We start from the raw sequence: 13,702 nt of genomic DNA on the forward strand, positions 1-13,702 counted from the left end.
TAATAACTGTCGTTAAAAGATTTAAACGACGATTAGGAAAATTATCGTTTAATCGAGAGTCGTGCAACAATTTAACGACGGTTTATATACAAAACTATCGTCTAAGATCTTTTCAAAATGATAATTTTGATGGTTCGGTTTCACATTTATCGACGGTTTCTTATATAACGACGATTTTAGTTAAAACCCGTCGTTATATATGCCTTATACACCAAAAAAATTGGTGTTGTTTTATTGCTTTTCTCACAAGTTGGCTTATTAATCCCGTGATTTATCAGCATTTTGGCCACACAATTAACACAAGTCACAAGTCACAGAACATAAACAAATTAGCATTACATATATTCAAATCAAAATGTCTACATAAATTAAATTATATGTCCCTTTACAAAATGTGCCCATTCATTTATCATTTCTACTACATGCTCATTAGTATATGCCTCTATGTTTTTTAAATCATTAACACTGACTCTCATTATATGGCGCATATACCATAAGACGAAGAACTCGCATTCTTTGTTCCCTTCTTGTGTCAAAATTTTCTGATAATGATTAGTAAAGGAAATAATATAAATTAGTAGTTCGAAAGTTATAAAGAATGCTAAACTTACAGGGCAATCATTCTTCTGAAGTCTACGCGTACTTCTGCCGCGAGAGAATCCAACAACACGGCCGTATCTTGTGTGGAAGATATCATGACCAACATCCAATGTCCTCGCCCATTGTATGGCATGAAGAAAGTGCGCCGGGCATCCGATTGTAACAAAAATGTACAAATGACGTTTGCCTGCTGCTTTATATCCAACTCCGCTTGGCCTGAAACGTAGGACATGAGCATCGGGAACATGAAACCCCAACGTCCTAGGACATTCTCTTGAAAGCACACATGCCACAAGTAACTACATGAAAAATGAAGAAATTAGTTATACATTTAATAATAAATAATAATATATTGTGAAAAAACAATAAGAATAGTTATTACTACATGTAAGCCATGATACACACAAGACTAAAGGGTTGTTTGGTTGGGGGATTCGTTCCCTTATTCGAATCATGATTCGTGGTTCGCTACAGTATTTTCTCTCACAAAAAATACACGTAAATCAAAAATAGTTCTAATCACATGATTCTAATTCATAAACCAAACGTCTCCTAAGTTCTTGATAGGTGGTCATCCATTCGATATCATTAGCTATGATAAAGATCTGCATATTATGCACCCGAGTCATATTAAATGGAAGGAGAAATTGAATTATTCCACCAATGCCCATTGATTGTTGCAAATGAATCATTAAGGGGGCGTATGAATCATTAAGGGGGTGTTTGGTAGAGGGATTCGTTCCCTGATTCGAATCATGATTCGTGATTCGCTACAGTATTTTCTCTCATAAAAAATACATGTAAATCAAAAATAGTTCGAATCACATGGTTTGAATCCTCCAACCAAACGAACCCTAAGTCTTGTATTTCTGTGGGCAACCCTTGCAACTGCTCCGACAACGGTTGTGTTACTTCCCTGTCCTCAACGGGTCACTGCAACAAATATCAATATCAATAGCTGACTAAAAACGCTATTAATCACTAGTAATAGCATTTTTGGGAGCACTAGGACATCAAGTGCTATTAAAAGTCCTAAAAAAATATAGCGTTTTAGGAAAGTTATGTAAAACGCTATAGAATTGAGGTATTATAACGTTTAAGACAAGATATTTTCAACCTCTTGCAACTATTTAGCATAGCTATAATATAGATTAATAACTTTTTTTTCTTGTTATGTTCATATTCTTATAGCTTTTTAAAATTATTATTGATATCCTTTTAAATTCATTCAAATAAATAGTAATTCTGAGCAACATCTTACATCCAAATAGGAACATTCATAAAAACATTCAATGTAATAATTGTTATCAGTATCTACAAAATTGGCAATAAGATTTTTACAACACAAGTCACACCATTTGTTCACAACTTTAACATTAAAAACAAGTAAAGAATACAGAGAAATAGCTAGAGATATCAAAGTATCCAAAACATCTAGCCAAATGAAATGGTTAAGTAAATAATCCATCTTGACAAAATACTCCAACAAAAAGGTCATCTCCTCTAGCAAAGCAATTATTGACCTGTCAGAAAATTAGTCCAATTAATTAATTAAAACATATAAAATTGATTAACTAATAAAGCACCAAAAAAAAAAAAAAAAAAAAAAAAAAAAAAAAAAAAAAAAAAATAGCCATACAACTAATGAAGAATACTTTGTATAAGTAAAAGGAACTAGAAAGTGTGGATATTATTTGAAGTGTAGCAAAGGACAATACGATTGTAAATCATATTAACAAACAACCTTCAAAAGGAGCCTTGAATAACATCAGATAATTTATACAATAAACTATGAAATCCATTGGCACAACAACATAGAGTCGGACACACTCCAAATCTCCAAATAGTATTGCACGCGATGGCATGAATTTGAAGTCAAAGAGATAACCAAGAATATGACTTACATCTTCATCAAGCAAGAATGCAAATGCTCCTGCTTGCTTACCGCATTTTACCTGCAAAAGGTTGTGACGTTTTCTGCATATACAGCACGAGTAAGAAATCATTGATGTCGGATTGACAACGGGATATCATCTTCAAGCTCCTGAATGGTGATTATTTCTATCTATATCCAAACAAACACCACTACAATCTAACATAAAACCTTAATTTTATCAGACGCATGAATCACAAGAAACTAAGGTAAACACAGCATGTGGATAACATGTTAATGGATGCATTTTGGTTGGAAGATGGCAGAAATTCACCATAAACACATGGAAACTTACACATCATCAGGAGGTGCAGAGTCAATCTGTAAGTTCATTACAAGTTCTGACGGTACAAAAATCTCTTCCAAAGGACTACTTGGTGCCTCATTTTTCGAGTCACTTGATTGGGAATCAGAAAACAACTCCTACAATATGATATACAACGGGTGATTAATTCTAATGTGCAATTATTTTGCGAGTGGCAAAGCCCACTCAAACTATCTTAGCAAGGAAGAGACACAAGGAGAACCTGAGTCTCATCAATAGGAGCTCGAAATGATTGATTGGATTCCTCACCCACAACCTGTATCCAAATGGAAGTGTCATGCAACACCTCCAAAAAGCTTGTTGTCTTAAAACTTAAAAATTCAAATTGACATGTCATGAGAATAAAAGCAACACTTTCCTAAAACTGCAAGGTTGGCACGGCATGAGCTCTTAAAACTTCGTTCTTTCTTTTGGTTGAAAGTATGAGCTCTCAGTGTATTTTAGCAGATAACACACTTAATACGTATATCTTTTTCATCACCATACCAAAGAATATCTCATTTTTCTATAAAACATTGGTAAACAAATAATGTAACAAGACTTGTGAAATCCAAAAGACTCTTATGTTCTATGACTAAATCAAAAAAGACCATAATAATCCAAATCCTTAAGAGGGTCAAAAAGAACATACCTTGGTGTCTTTGAGGATATCACCAAGGTGGGTATTCTTCTACAAATCTATCAACAACAAAAAATTGTCAAAAACAAAGCTATCAATTACAAATCAATCAAAAACAAAAATTTTAAGACCTAGAGATTGTGGGTTTCCTTCTACAACTAAGCAATTTCAAAGCACAACAAAAATCTGCCATTTCTCATCAACAAAAATCAATCTTTTCTCATCATAATTTCCCAACCGTCAGCCCAAATCTCCTCCAACTACAAAAGTTGTCTCTCTTTAATGAGGTCAGTCCCAGATTCACTATCAAAGTTCAAATTTTCATATCCAAAACAAGCATTCTATTGATAACCAGTGTATGAAGAATAATATTGATAATATTATCAAGATAAACATGGTTCTTCACTTAAGACAGAAAAAAAAAAAACCCAAAGAAACAAAACATACCTTGCTTTGATTGAGGATTGTAGCAAATGTACACAAATCTGTCAAAAACGACAAAAGCAAGAAAAAGATTAGAAGCGAACAACGTTTTATGACCAAGAGATTAAGGGTTTCCTTCTATAACTAATCTGAATGAAGAAAAACTTGTTTAATGTGAATGAAGACAATACCTTCTGAATTTCTGAGTCGATAGAATGAGGCAATGATCTAAGCATGGCCAAGTACCATCTCCATGCGTCCAACGCTTCTGGAGAAGCTTCAGAAGAACCCACTAAAGTAGGTTGGAAAGGTAAAAATAAATCAGCAGGACAAAAAAATGATTTCCCCTATGACAATACGACCAACTGGATATCAACTGCCATCTCCATTTTATAGTACTTGATGTCATACTCCAGCTGATAGAAACATTACAAGCTCGTATCAGTGGCAGTTAAAGGTATGTAACATTTTTTTTCTCACTGAAACCCGAGTTGAAGTAAGCAAAAATCACATGAAGCAAATTCAAGCGAATCTCTATGTTAAAACATGGGCGAACTCTGAAGAAAGTCATGAACTGCAAGTTTCCTATGAATGAGACAGTGGAGGTGTGGTACCTGTAAACAAGAAAATAAAACATAAGTTATACAGAAATGCAAGAGATGCAGTGATAGGATCCCGCCTAGACCTCCTATCAACTTTACTTATTCTAGAAGGGGTAAAAAGGGCATAGCTGGGATGGAAGTCAAGGCAGGGGAGGGCAGTGCTGAGGTGGCAAATTCTGTTAGGGGATTCTGTTAGAGAAGCTGGCTTGGGGAAGAATATAAGAGGAGGAAACAAGGAAGGAGGGGATATCAAGAAAATCTGTGGAGACTATTGGGTCAGAATTGGGAGGTGGCGGGTCCTCAAAATCCCTCGTTCTTTGCCTTTGTTTTCTTTCTTTTTGTTCCTCCGGTGTAGAAGGAGAGCTCTTGCTGTAATGCTCGATTGAGTCGTTCCCATCAATAATAGGATCCAGACCCTTTTTTTGGTTATTCACGTTGTTACCCTTTTGTTTTAAGTTCTTGTTTGGTTAAGTGATTTTCAGGTTCTTATCAGCTTGGTATCAGAGCGGGCCGATCCATGGCGAACCGTCCGATGGAACCTCGGCCTGAGAATCGCGAGGACGCCGTGGAGAGACGCGTGGAGCACCTCAACGAGGCGGTGCATGCGTCTTCTGGGTGCGATGGTCGATCCGGTACCAAGGTTGCAGGAGGATATGACGATCCTCACGAATCGGGTGGGCTGAGTTCAGGACGCGGTCCAACGCATGGAGGCGCTCCTAGGACAGCACTTCGGGGGGGAGTGTGGCCCTGATCCTCATGGAGCCGCAAGAGAGAGAGAGAGCGTGGCCGTGAGTTTCGGCCAGAGTCGCCAATGAGACGGAGGAGAGGGGAACACCGGGGAAAGAAGCTCGAGCTCCCGATTTTTCATGGTTGAGGACCCCTACGGATGGTTATTCAGGGCTGAGAGGTATTTCGCGATCAATGATGTCGAGGAGGAGGAGAAAGTGATGGCGGCGTCCGTTGCTTAGAAGGGCGGGCTTTAGGGTGGTTCCAGTGGGCGGAGACTCAAGAGCCGTTTGTCGATTGGAAGGACTTTAGGGCCGCCCTGCTACATCGTTTCAGCCGAGCCCGAGAAGGAGATCCCACCGAGAGGCTGATGTCGTTGAGACAAGGGGGGCTGGTTGCAGAGTATCGGGACTCCTTCGAGACACTGGCAGCAGCTTTGAGAGGTGTGCCGGAGTCAATTTTCCGAGGAGCCTTCCTGAATGGGCTGAGGGAAGATATACGGGCCGAGGTGAAATTGCACAGGCCCATAAATTTACAAGAGGTAACGGACTTAGCCCAGCAGATAGAAGATAAGAATGAGGCCCAAGATAAGTTCAGAAAGCTGAAAATGGGCCTGGGGTGGAAACAGGAGGGAATGGGCCGAGGGTATTCTTTTACCGACCAGGCTAAGATTAATGGCCCCTATTCTGATAGCTCCCTTCAGTCCAGTGTGTCGAGGGATTCTAGAACATTTCCCCGAGCAAAATCTGACTCGGCGCTCGCTCAAGCGTCGGCGGTCACCCGCGATTCTGGGTTCCGACGTCTCTCTGACGACAAGATCTAGGCACGGAGGGCCAAGGGGCTCTATTTTTGGTGCGATGAGAAGTTTGGGCCGGGCCATCGATGTAAGAACCGACAACTGCAAGTCCTCATGGTGGCAGGGAACAAGTCGGAGACGGAGGACGCGAAGGATGAAGAGGCAGAGCAACCGGTGGGGGTTACCAGATGAGGCGGCGGTTTTGTCCCTTAATTCCCTGCTAGGCTTCACCTCCTCCAATACCATGAATGAAGGTCCTTGGGCAACTGGGTTCCCGAGAGGTGGTAGTCCTCATTGACAGTGGGGCATCGCATAGTTTTCTATCCAAGAAGGTGGTGGACGAGTTGGCCCTGCCATGCGCTGAGACAAGGAGTTATGGGGTGCAGGTGGGAAATGGAATGAATTTTAGGCAGCAGGGGATATGTAAGGGGGTACACTTGTGGGTGCATGGTTTCTGTATTGTGGAAGATTTTTTTCCCTTCGAGCTAGGAAGCGCCGACGTGGTTTTGAGTGTAACGTGGCTCGGCGTTTAGGTGAGGTTCGTGCTGATGGTCCAAGTATACCTTGAAGTTCCTCGATAAGGCTAGCTGGGTATGTTGGAAGGGGGACCCGTCCCTGAGTTGCACCCCGGTGAGTTTCCGGGCCTTATCTCGGCAGTTTACACCGACACATTTGGGCATACTTCTCGAGTTAAGTGCAGTCACAACAGAAGAGGTGGCTGTCCCGGAGCTGCTGCTAGGGGTGGCAATTCGTGTCACGTGTCGTGTTTTGATCGTTTTTTTTAAATTTACAGTCAACCCGAACACGACCTGTGACACGAAATTTTTTAAAAACCGCAACACGAACACGACACGGCCACTTTACAAGTTGACACGACACGACCCGAAAATGACCCGTGACACGAAATTGACCCGTGAATTCAAAATTGACACGAAAATATTATATTTTTATATACTTTTTTACATATTAGAAATAACTTAAAATTCATAATACACTAAATTACAATAATATCCATTGAAATTAAGCAAATAATAGTACAAGATTTTGAGTATAACTATCATGATATCACAAGTTCATAATAAAATTAAAAATATGAAATGAAAAATATATATATTTTTTAGTTTTTTACGAGTTTCGTGTCGTGTTCGGGTTAGGAGGGTCCAACCCGAAATTGACTCGTGTTTTTCGTGTCAATTTCAGGTCGACCCAATTCTGACCCGAACCTCTTTTTTCTCAACCCTAACCCGCAAAATTTGTGTCATTTTCGAGTCGTGTCGTCGTGTCGTGACCCATATTGCCGGCCCTAGCTGCTGCCCCCACCCGAGTTGGCTGACGTTTTGACTCTTTATGAGGAGGTTTTCTCCTCACCGACCAGTCTGCCACCCCATCGAGCGGCGGACCACCACATTGTGTTGAGGGAAGGGGCCATACCACCGAGCATCCACCCCTACTGTTATCCCCATGTCCAGAAAGGGGAAATCGAACGCTTGGTCTCAGAAATGCTCTCCTCCGACATAATCCGGCCGAGCAGCAATCCATATTCTAGTCTTGTTTTGTTGGTTAAGAAGCATGACGAAAGCTGGAGGTTTTGTGTTGACTACCGCGCCCTAAACCAGCTCACAGTGCCCGACAAATTCCCCATCCCGATCATTGACGAGCTTTTTGATGAATTACATGGGGCGGCAGTATTTACAAAGCTCGACTTGAAAGCAAGATACCACCAAATTCGGGTTCACGACGGCGATGTGGAGAAAACAACCTTCCGTACACACAATGGGCATTACGAGTTCCTCGTCATGCCTTTCGGGTTGACAAACGCTCCGGCCACATTTCAATCTTTGATGAACACGGTGTTCCGCCCATACTTGCGTAAATTCGTCCTCGTTTTCTTTGATGACATATTAGTTCATAGTCGATCTTGGGAGGAACACAGGGCTCACCTTACGGCCGTTTTGGATATTCTGCAGAAGGAGCAACTCGTCGCCAATTGGAAAAAGTCTTCGGCCAGCCACAGTTGGAGTACCTCCGGCATGTCATTTCCAAGGATGGTGTCTCGGCCGACCCGACCAAGATACGGAAGCCTAAGAACGTCCGCGCAGTTAGAGGATTTCTTGGCTTAACCGGCTACTATCGCAGGTTTGTACAGGGGTACAGGTCCCTTGCGCGGCCACTTACGGACCTCTTGAAGAAGGGAGCTTTCACGTGGACCGACGCAGCCTCTCACGCCTTCGAGAAATTGAAAGTGGCCATGACCACTCTGCCGGTCTTGGCCAAGCCGGACTTTTCCAACACGTTCGTGGTCGAGACGGACGCATCAGGGACCAGTCTTGGAGCTGTCCTGTTACAGGAAGGCCGCCCAATAGCGTATTTCAGCAAGGTGTTGTCACCTACTTCGCAATTGAAGTCCGTATATGAACGGGAACTCATGGCCATTGTCCTAGCAGTCCAAAAGTGGCGCGACTATCTTCTTGGCCGCCACTTTGTGGTCCGCACGGACCAACAAAGTCTGCGCTTTCTACTGGATCAGTGTCTCCTTCCTCCAGAGCACCTCCGCTGGATTTCAAAATTGATGGGATACGATTTTGAAGTCTAATATAAACCCGGCGCTTCCAATCGGGTTGCGAATGCCCTATCCCGCCGTGACGAGGCCCCTACGCCGGAACTGATGGCTTTCTTCATGCCGGGACTTGTTGACTTGGAGAAGGTCCGGCTTGAACAGCTCGAGGACGTTACTTGTGCTCGCTTGGTTGCGCAATTACAGCTACACAAGGAAGTTCCCCTCGGGTACAACCTACAGAATGGTCTACTCTACTTCCAGGGCAGGCTCGTTTTGCCACGCCAATCCACTTGGATTCCGCTGCTGTTGCAGGAATTCCACGACTCGGTCATTGGGGGCCACTCGGGATTCTTCCGCACCTATAAGCGCGTGGCTGCGAACGTTTTCTGGCCAGGTATGAAAAATACGATCCAGGATTATGTGGCTCACTGCGAGACATGCCAAAAGTCCAAATATGAAGCCCTCTCCCCGGCAGGATTGCTGCAGCCCCTGCCTATCCCGGATAAGGTTTAGGACGACATCTCCATGGATTTCATTTCAGGCTTGCTGAGGGTTAGAAGTGTGGACACAATTTTGGTAGTGGTGGATCGCCTCTCAAAGTATGCTCATTTTTGCCCAATTGTTCACCCCATTACGGCCAAGCATGTTGCGGAGCTCTTCATTCGGGAAATAGTGCGCTTACACGGCATACCTCGCTCCATAGTAAGTGATCGTGACCCTGTCTTTATGAGTTTATTTTGGCAGGAACTCTTCAAACAACAGAGTACTCGGCTGCACCACAGTTCCTCGTATTACCCATAAACCGACGGCCAAACTGAGGTCGTTAACTAGGGCCTGGAGACTTACTTGTGCTGTTTTGCTTCTGATAAACCGAATGAGTGGGTGCAGTTCTTACCTTGGGCAGAATTCTGGTTTAACACAAACTTATAACGCGTCGACTGCGCAAACGCCATTCCAAATTGTGTATGGACGGAACCCACCCACCTTGCTTCGCTTCCAAGATGTGCCGACGGTTCAACCTGCCACTCCTTCTGTTGTGGAAGACGTGAACCTTCAATTGCAGCTCCGCAATCAAATGTTGGACGCTCTCAAGGAACACTTACTCGTGGCTCAGAATCGAATGAAAAAGTCGGCAGATGCTCATCGTCGTGAGGTGATCTTTGTCCAGGTGAACTTGCGTTACTCAAGCTCCGACTACATCGCTTGAAGTCTCTCACGCAGAAGGTGAATGAGAAACTTTCTCCTCGTTTTTATGGGCCTTTCCCTGTTCTGGGCGCATTGGACAGGTCGCTTATCGACTCCAACTTCCAGGCATGGCTCGTATCTATCCCGTTTTCCATGTCTCCCAGTTGAAGAAGTTTCGCGGGGGCGAGTATAAAAGTCAGCCTCTGCGTCCCCAGCTTTCGGAGGACTTGGAGCTGCTTGTGGAGCCTGCAGGCATTTTACGCGCTCGTACCATTCCCTTTGGCGGTCGGGATCGCGTGGAGGTCCTGGTGTCTTGGCAGGGTTTTCCCGATTGGGAAGCTACATGGGAACCGCTTGATGACATCCGTCAACAGTTTCCCGACCTAAACCTTGGGGACAAGGTTGCGCTGTCGTGGGGGGGGGGGGGGGGGGGGGGGGGGGGGGGGGGGGTATTGATAGGATCCCGCCTAGACCTCCTATCAACTTTACTTATTCTAGAAGGGGTAAAAAGGGCATAACTGGGGTGGAAGTCAAGGCAGGGGAGGGCAGTGCTGAGGTGGTAAATTCTGTTAGGGGATTCTGTTAGAGAAGCTGGCTTGGGGAAGAATATAAGAGGAGGAAACAAGGAAGGAGGGGATATCGAGAAAATCTGTGGAGACTACTGGGTTAGAATTGGGAGGTGGAGGGTCCTCGAAATCCCTCGTTCTTTGCCTTTGTTTTCTTTGTTTTCTTTCGTTTTGTTCCTCCGGTGTAGAAGGAGAGCTCTTGCTGTAATGCTCGATTGAGCCGTTCCCATCAATAATAGGATCCAGACAATTTTTCTGGTTATTCACGTTGTTCCCCTTTTGTTTTAAGTTCTTGTTTGGTTAAGTGGTTTTCAGGTTCTTATCATGCAGTTACAGCAAAACACGTATAGATACGGAAGCCAATTCAGTTGAAACTGCCTTTTTCTGGTTAGGCCGAAGTCAATTGTGTGCAATGCACACTAAATTTACAAAAGCAAATTTCAAGTGGTGTGGAAACACGCATTGGACACTAACCAGTTCTAACAATTTTAATAAGTAGCCCATATTTATCAGTGTCAAACTTCAGGAACTAGCATAAATGGGCTCATCATAAGCTCTTACAGTAAAGTAAATAAATGCAAGAATAATATCAACCACGATAATAATACTTATAATAATTAACTACCAGCAATATGAACAAAAATACATAAAAAGTGACGAGATTATGCATGAAGACAACAAAAATCAAGTGATAAAAGAAAGAGCCAGTACCTCATTGCGAGGGGGCAAAGGGGTCAGTTCATCTCCCATGAAGCCATTTTCAAAATCATCATATTCATCTTTATCCACTTGATGTTGCGAAACTAAAGTGAGGACACCAATAAACTCAACAACCTCGTTTAGCTTCAAATCGGACTCCGGGATATCACATATCTGACCATTTGAACTAAATTTTTATCAGATTTGGTAGAACAAGCAAGAAACATATAAAATTCATCACTTTAAAGCAATACAGCTAATTAGCTTGGGAGATTAACAAACGACAACATACCTTGACCAGACAAGGAAGAGAATCCCTATCAACATTAGGCTGAACACTTGCACTAGAGCAGGCGCCCTGAGACACAGACTCCTGAGACTGAGAAGACTGGGAAGGATGTCCATCCTCTCTCTAGCGAAAAAAAATCAGGAGATAAGAATGATATTCATCAGAAATGTGTAACACTATATAGTAAAATGAGTTATGATCTTCATCAGAAATGTAGAACGCTGTTTAGCAAAATGAGTTAGCATTGACAACCAAATACAACACAAAGCACAATATAAACTTTTATCAGAATCTCAAATTTCAACCCCTCATGCGATGAGACAAATACCAAGTGTAAATAAAATAAAATAAGGATATAAGAGTGAATCATCCATTCACTGATTTCTACTTACCATCTTTTTGGCGCTAGGAGAACCTTCAAACCCATCATTCGAGACCTGTCATAGCAAGTAATGTATTAAACATTTAACAGAGAACAGGGTACTCGAACTAAAATATGAAACTCAAAAACTAAAGACACCACATCAGCAAATTGGATGAAAATTTAAACTGAATATGATGACCTCATTAAACCTATCATTATAAACTTAATCCGATTTAAATAAAAAGGACGTGGAATATATCATGTTTGTTCTAATTCCCAGACTTGCACGAATGACTTGGTTAGACTGTTTTTAAGCTTCCATTGGTTTCACCTACCTTTTCCACTTTACTTCAATATCCTCTGTATATTGAATTAGTACAAGAATACTAGTACAAGATAAAGGGGCAAAAATTACAACTAAATCCATGTCATCAACAGCTTCATCATCCCCTCTCTGACGCTTCTCTCTTTGTTGAGACGCCAACTCCATGCTTCTTTTTATCAACGCTTCAGGAGAAGCTTCAGCCCATGAATTCAGTCCCGGAACCTGAAACAAGATTAAGGAAACAACAAACGAAAAAAGATGCTTGTGCGCTGCTTCCAAATTCATGGATTTCACGGCATGACAAGATAAAGAACATAAATTATAGAGACACTCACGGGGATACAGTAGAGCAAACAGCGTTCCCAAATTCGCATATCCGCCGAAGAATCCATTGGAACTTGCGAAAAATCCAAATACTTGTTGGTTCTCCAAGCCGTGCCATCCTTCAAAAACCACGAAAATAAATTGGACTGTTCTTAGGGCTTCGAGTGAAAAAAGAGGGCTTCGAGTGAAAAAAGAGGGCTTTGAGTGAAAAAGTGGGCTTCGAATGTTGCTTCTAGTGGGATTTTTTCCTTTGGGTGACGAGGGCCATTCGAGTGGGGCTTGTTCTCTACCCTCAGCGGAAGAAAATTTTGGGGATTAAACGCGCAGAGGAAGAAATCTTCTTCCTCACTCAGAAGAGGGCTTCGATTGTTGCTTATAGTGGGATTTTTTTCCTTTGTGTGACGACGGCCATTCGAGTGGGGCTTGTTTCTCTGCCCTCAGCGGAAGAAAATTTTGGGGATTAAGCGCGCAAAGGAAGAAAAATTCTTGCGCGCTGAGAAGAGGGCTTCGAGTGTTGCTTCTACTGTGATTTTTTCCTTTGGGTGACTTGGCATGGCCTTCTTTCTCTTCCCTCAGCGTATGAAATTTTTGGGGATTAAGCTGGCAGACTGAAATTTTCTCTGCCCTCAGTGCGCGAGAAGAGTTTAGTAAGTAGGGGGGAAACCATTTTCTCTTTGGGAGCGAAAATGCAGAGAGAGAGATGATTTCTCTCTGGGTAAACCTAGAGAACAGAGAGAGAGAGAGAGATTCGAACCTCCTTGGGTAAACCTAGCTCCGAGCTTCGCGTAGGAAGGAAGCTTCACGTCGAGATCGTCTTCGATCTTCTTTCCACAACCAAATTTTCACAAAATTAGAAACCAAAAGTTGAGAATTTGGAGGAATCGAGTGACGCGCAGAGAGAGAGAGAGAGGATTTCTTCCCGTGAGATCGACTAGAAAATTAGGGCATTTGGGGGAAAGTTGGAAATTTCAGGGAACCTAACACCGGCCTTCAATTTCGGAATCTAGCAGAGCAAATCCAGAGGAAACTTAGGAAAATTTAGGGAATTTTGGGGAAAGAGATCAGAATACCGCGTGGGAGAATGAGGTTCTTTCCCTTGGCCGGCGAAATGAGTCTTCGACAATTCGGGAGAATGAGGTTTTTTTTTTTTTTTCCTTTTCTTTGTTCGTATAATGCATTTCAGAGCAAAAAAAAAAGGAAGGAGCGAGCGGAAAATTGGAAAAAATGTTATGAAATTTTAATATATATATATATATATATATATATTATAACTATTTCTAAACGTTGTTACATACAAGTGCAGTAAGGTTTTTTGAGAAACATTATGACTAACCGTTACGAAAAGTTTATTGTGGTGTAGTGGGTCCTT

At 42.4% G+C, this 13,702-nt stretch overlaps 1 protein-coding gene across 6 annotated transcripts; it reads right to left on the reverse strand.

Moving 5' to 3' along the window:
• Positions 1–2,048: 2,048 nt before the first annotated feature.
• On the reverse strand, positions 2,049–13,491 carry LOC112094162 (mini-chromosome maintenance complex-binding protein-like). Of its 6 annotated transcripts, none has more exons than XM_024174422.1 (12): positions 13,088–13,491; positions 12,353–12,452; positions 12,100–12,231; positions 11,713–11,757; positions 11,324–11,443; positions 11,044–11,205; positions 4,092–4,514; positions 3,925–3,962; positions 3,490–3,536; positions 3,061–3,114; positions 2,505–2,956; positions 2,049–2,123 (listed from the first exon to the last, which is right to left on the reverse strand). In XM_024174422.1, exons 2-7 carry the CDS (start codon positions 12,449–12,451, stop codon positions 4,440–4,442), a joined length of 633 nt encoding a protein of 210 aa, XP_024030190.1. In that variant the 5' UTR covers position 12,452; positions 13,088–13,491; the 3' UTR covers positions 2,049–2,123; positions 2,505–2,956; positions 3,061–3,114; positions 3,490–3,536; positions 3,925–3,962; positions 4,092–4,439. The 6 variants fall into 6 exon arrangements, with proteins under 6 accessions (XP_024030190.1, XP_024030189.1, XP_024030188.1 ...); XM_024174421.1 differs by having other exon boundaries at positions 12,353–12,953; XM_024174420.1 differs by having other exon boundaries at positions 4,092–4,316; positions 4,412–4,514; positions 12,353–13,491.
• Between the last annotated feature and the right edge of the window lie 211 nt (positions 13,492–13,702).

Source organism: Morus notabilis, unplaced genomic scaffold, assembly GCF_000414095.1.
Source record: "Morus notabilis unplaced genomic scaffold, ASM41409v2 Scaffold720, whole genome shotgun sequence".
Classification (NCBI taxonomy): domain Eukaryota; kingdom Viridiplantae; phylum Streptophyta; class Magnoliopsida; order Rosales; family Moraceae; genus Morus; species Morus notabilis.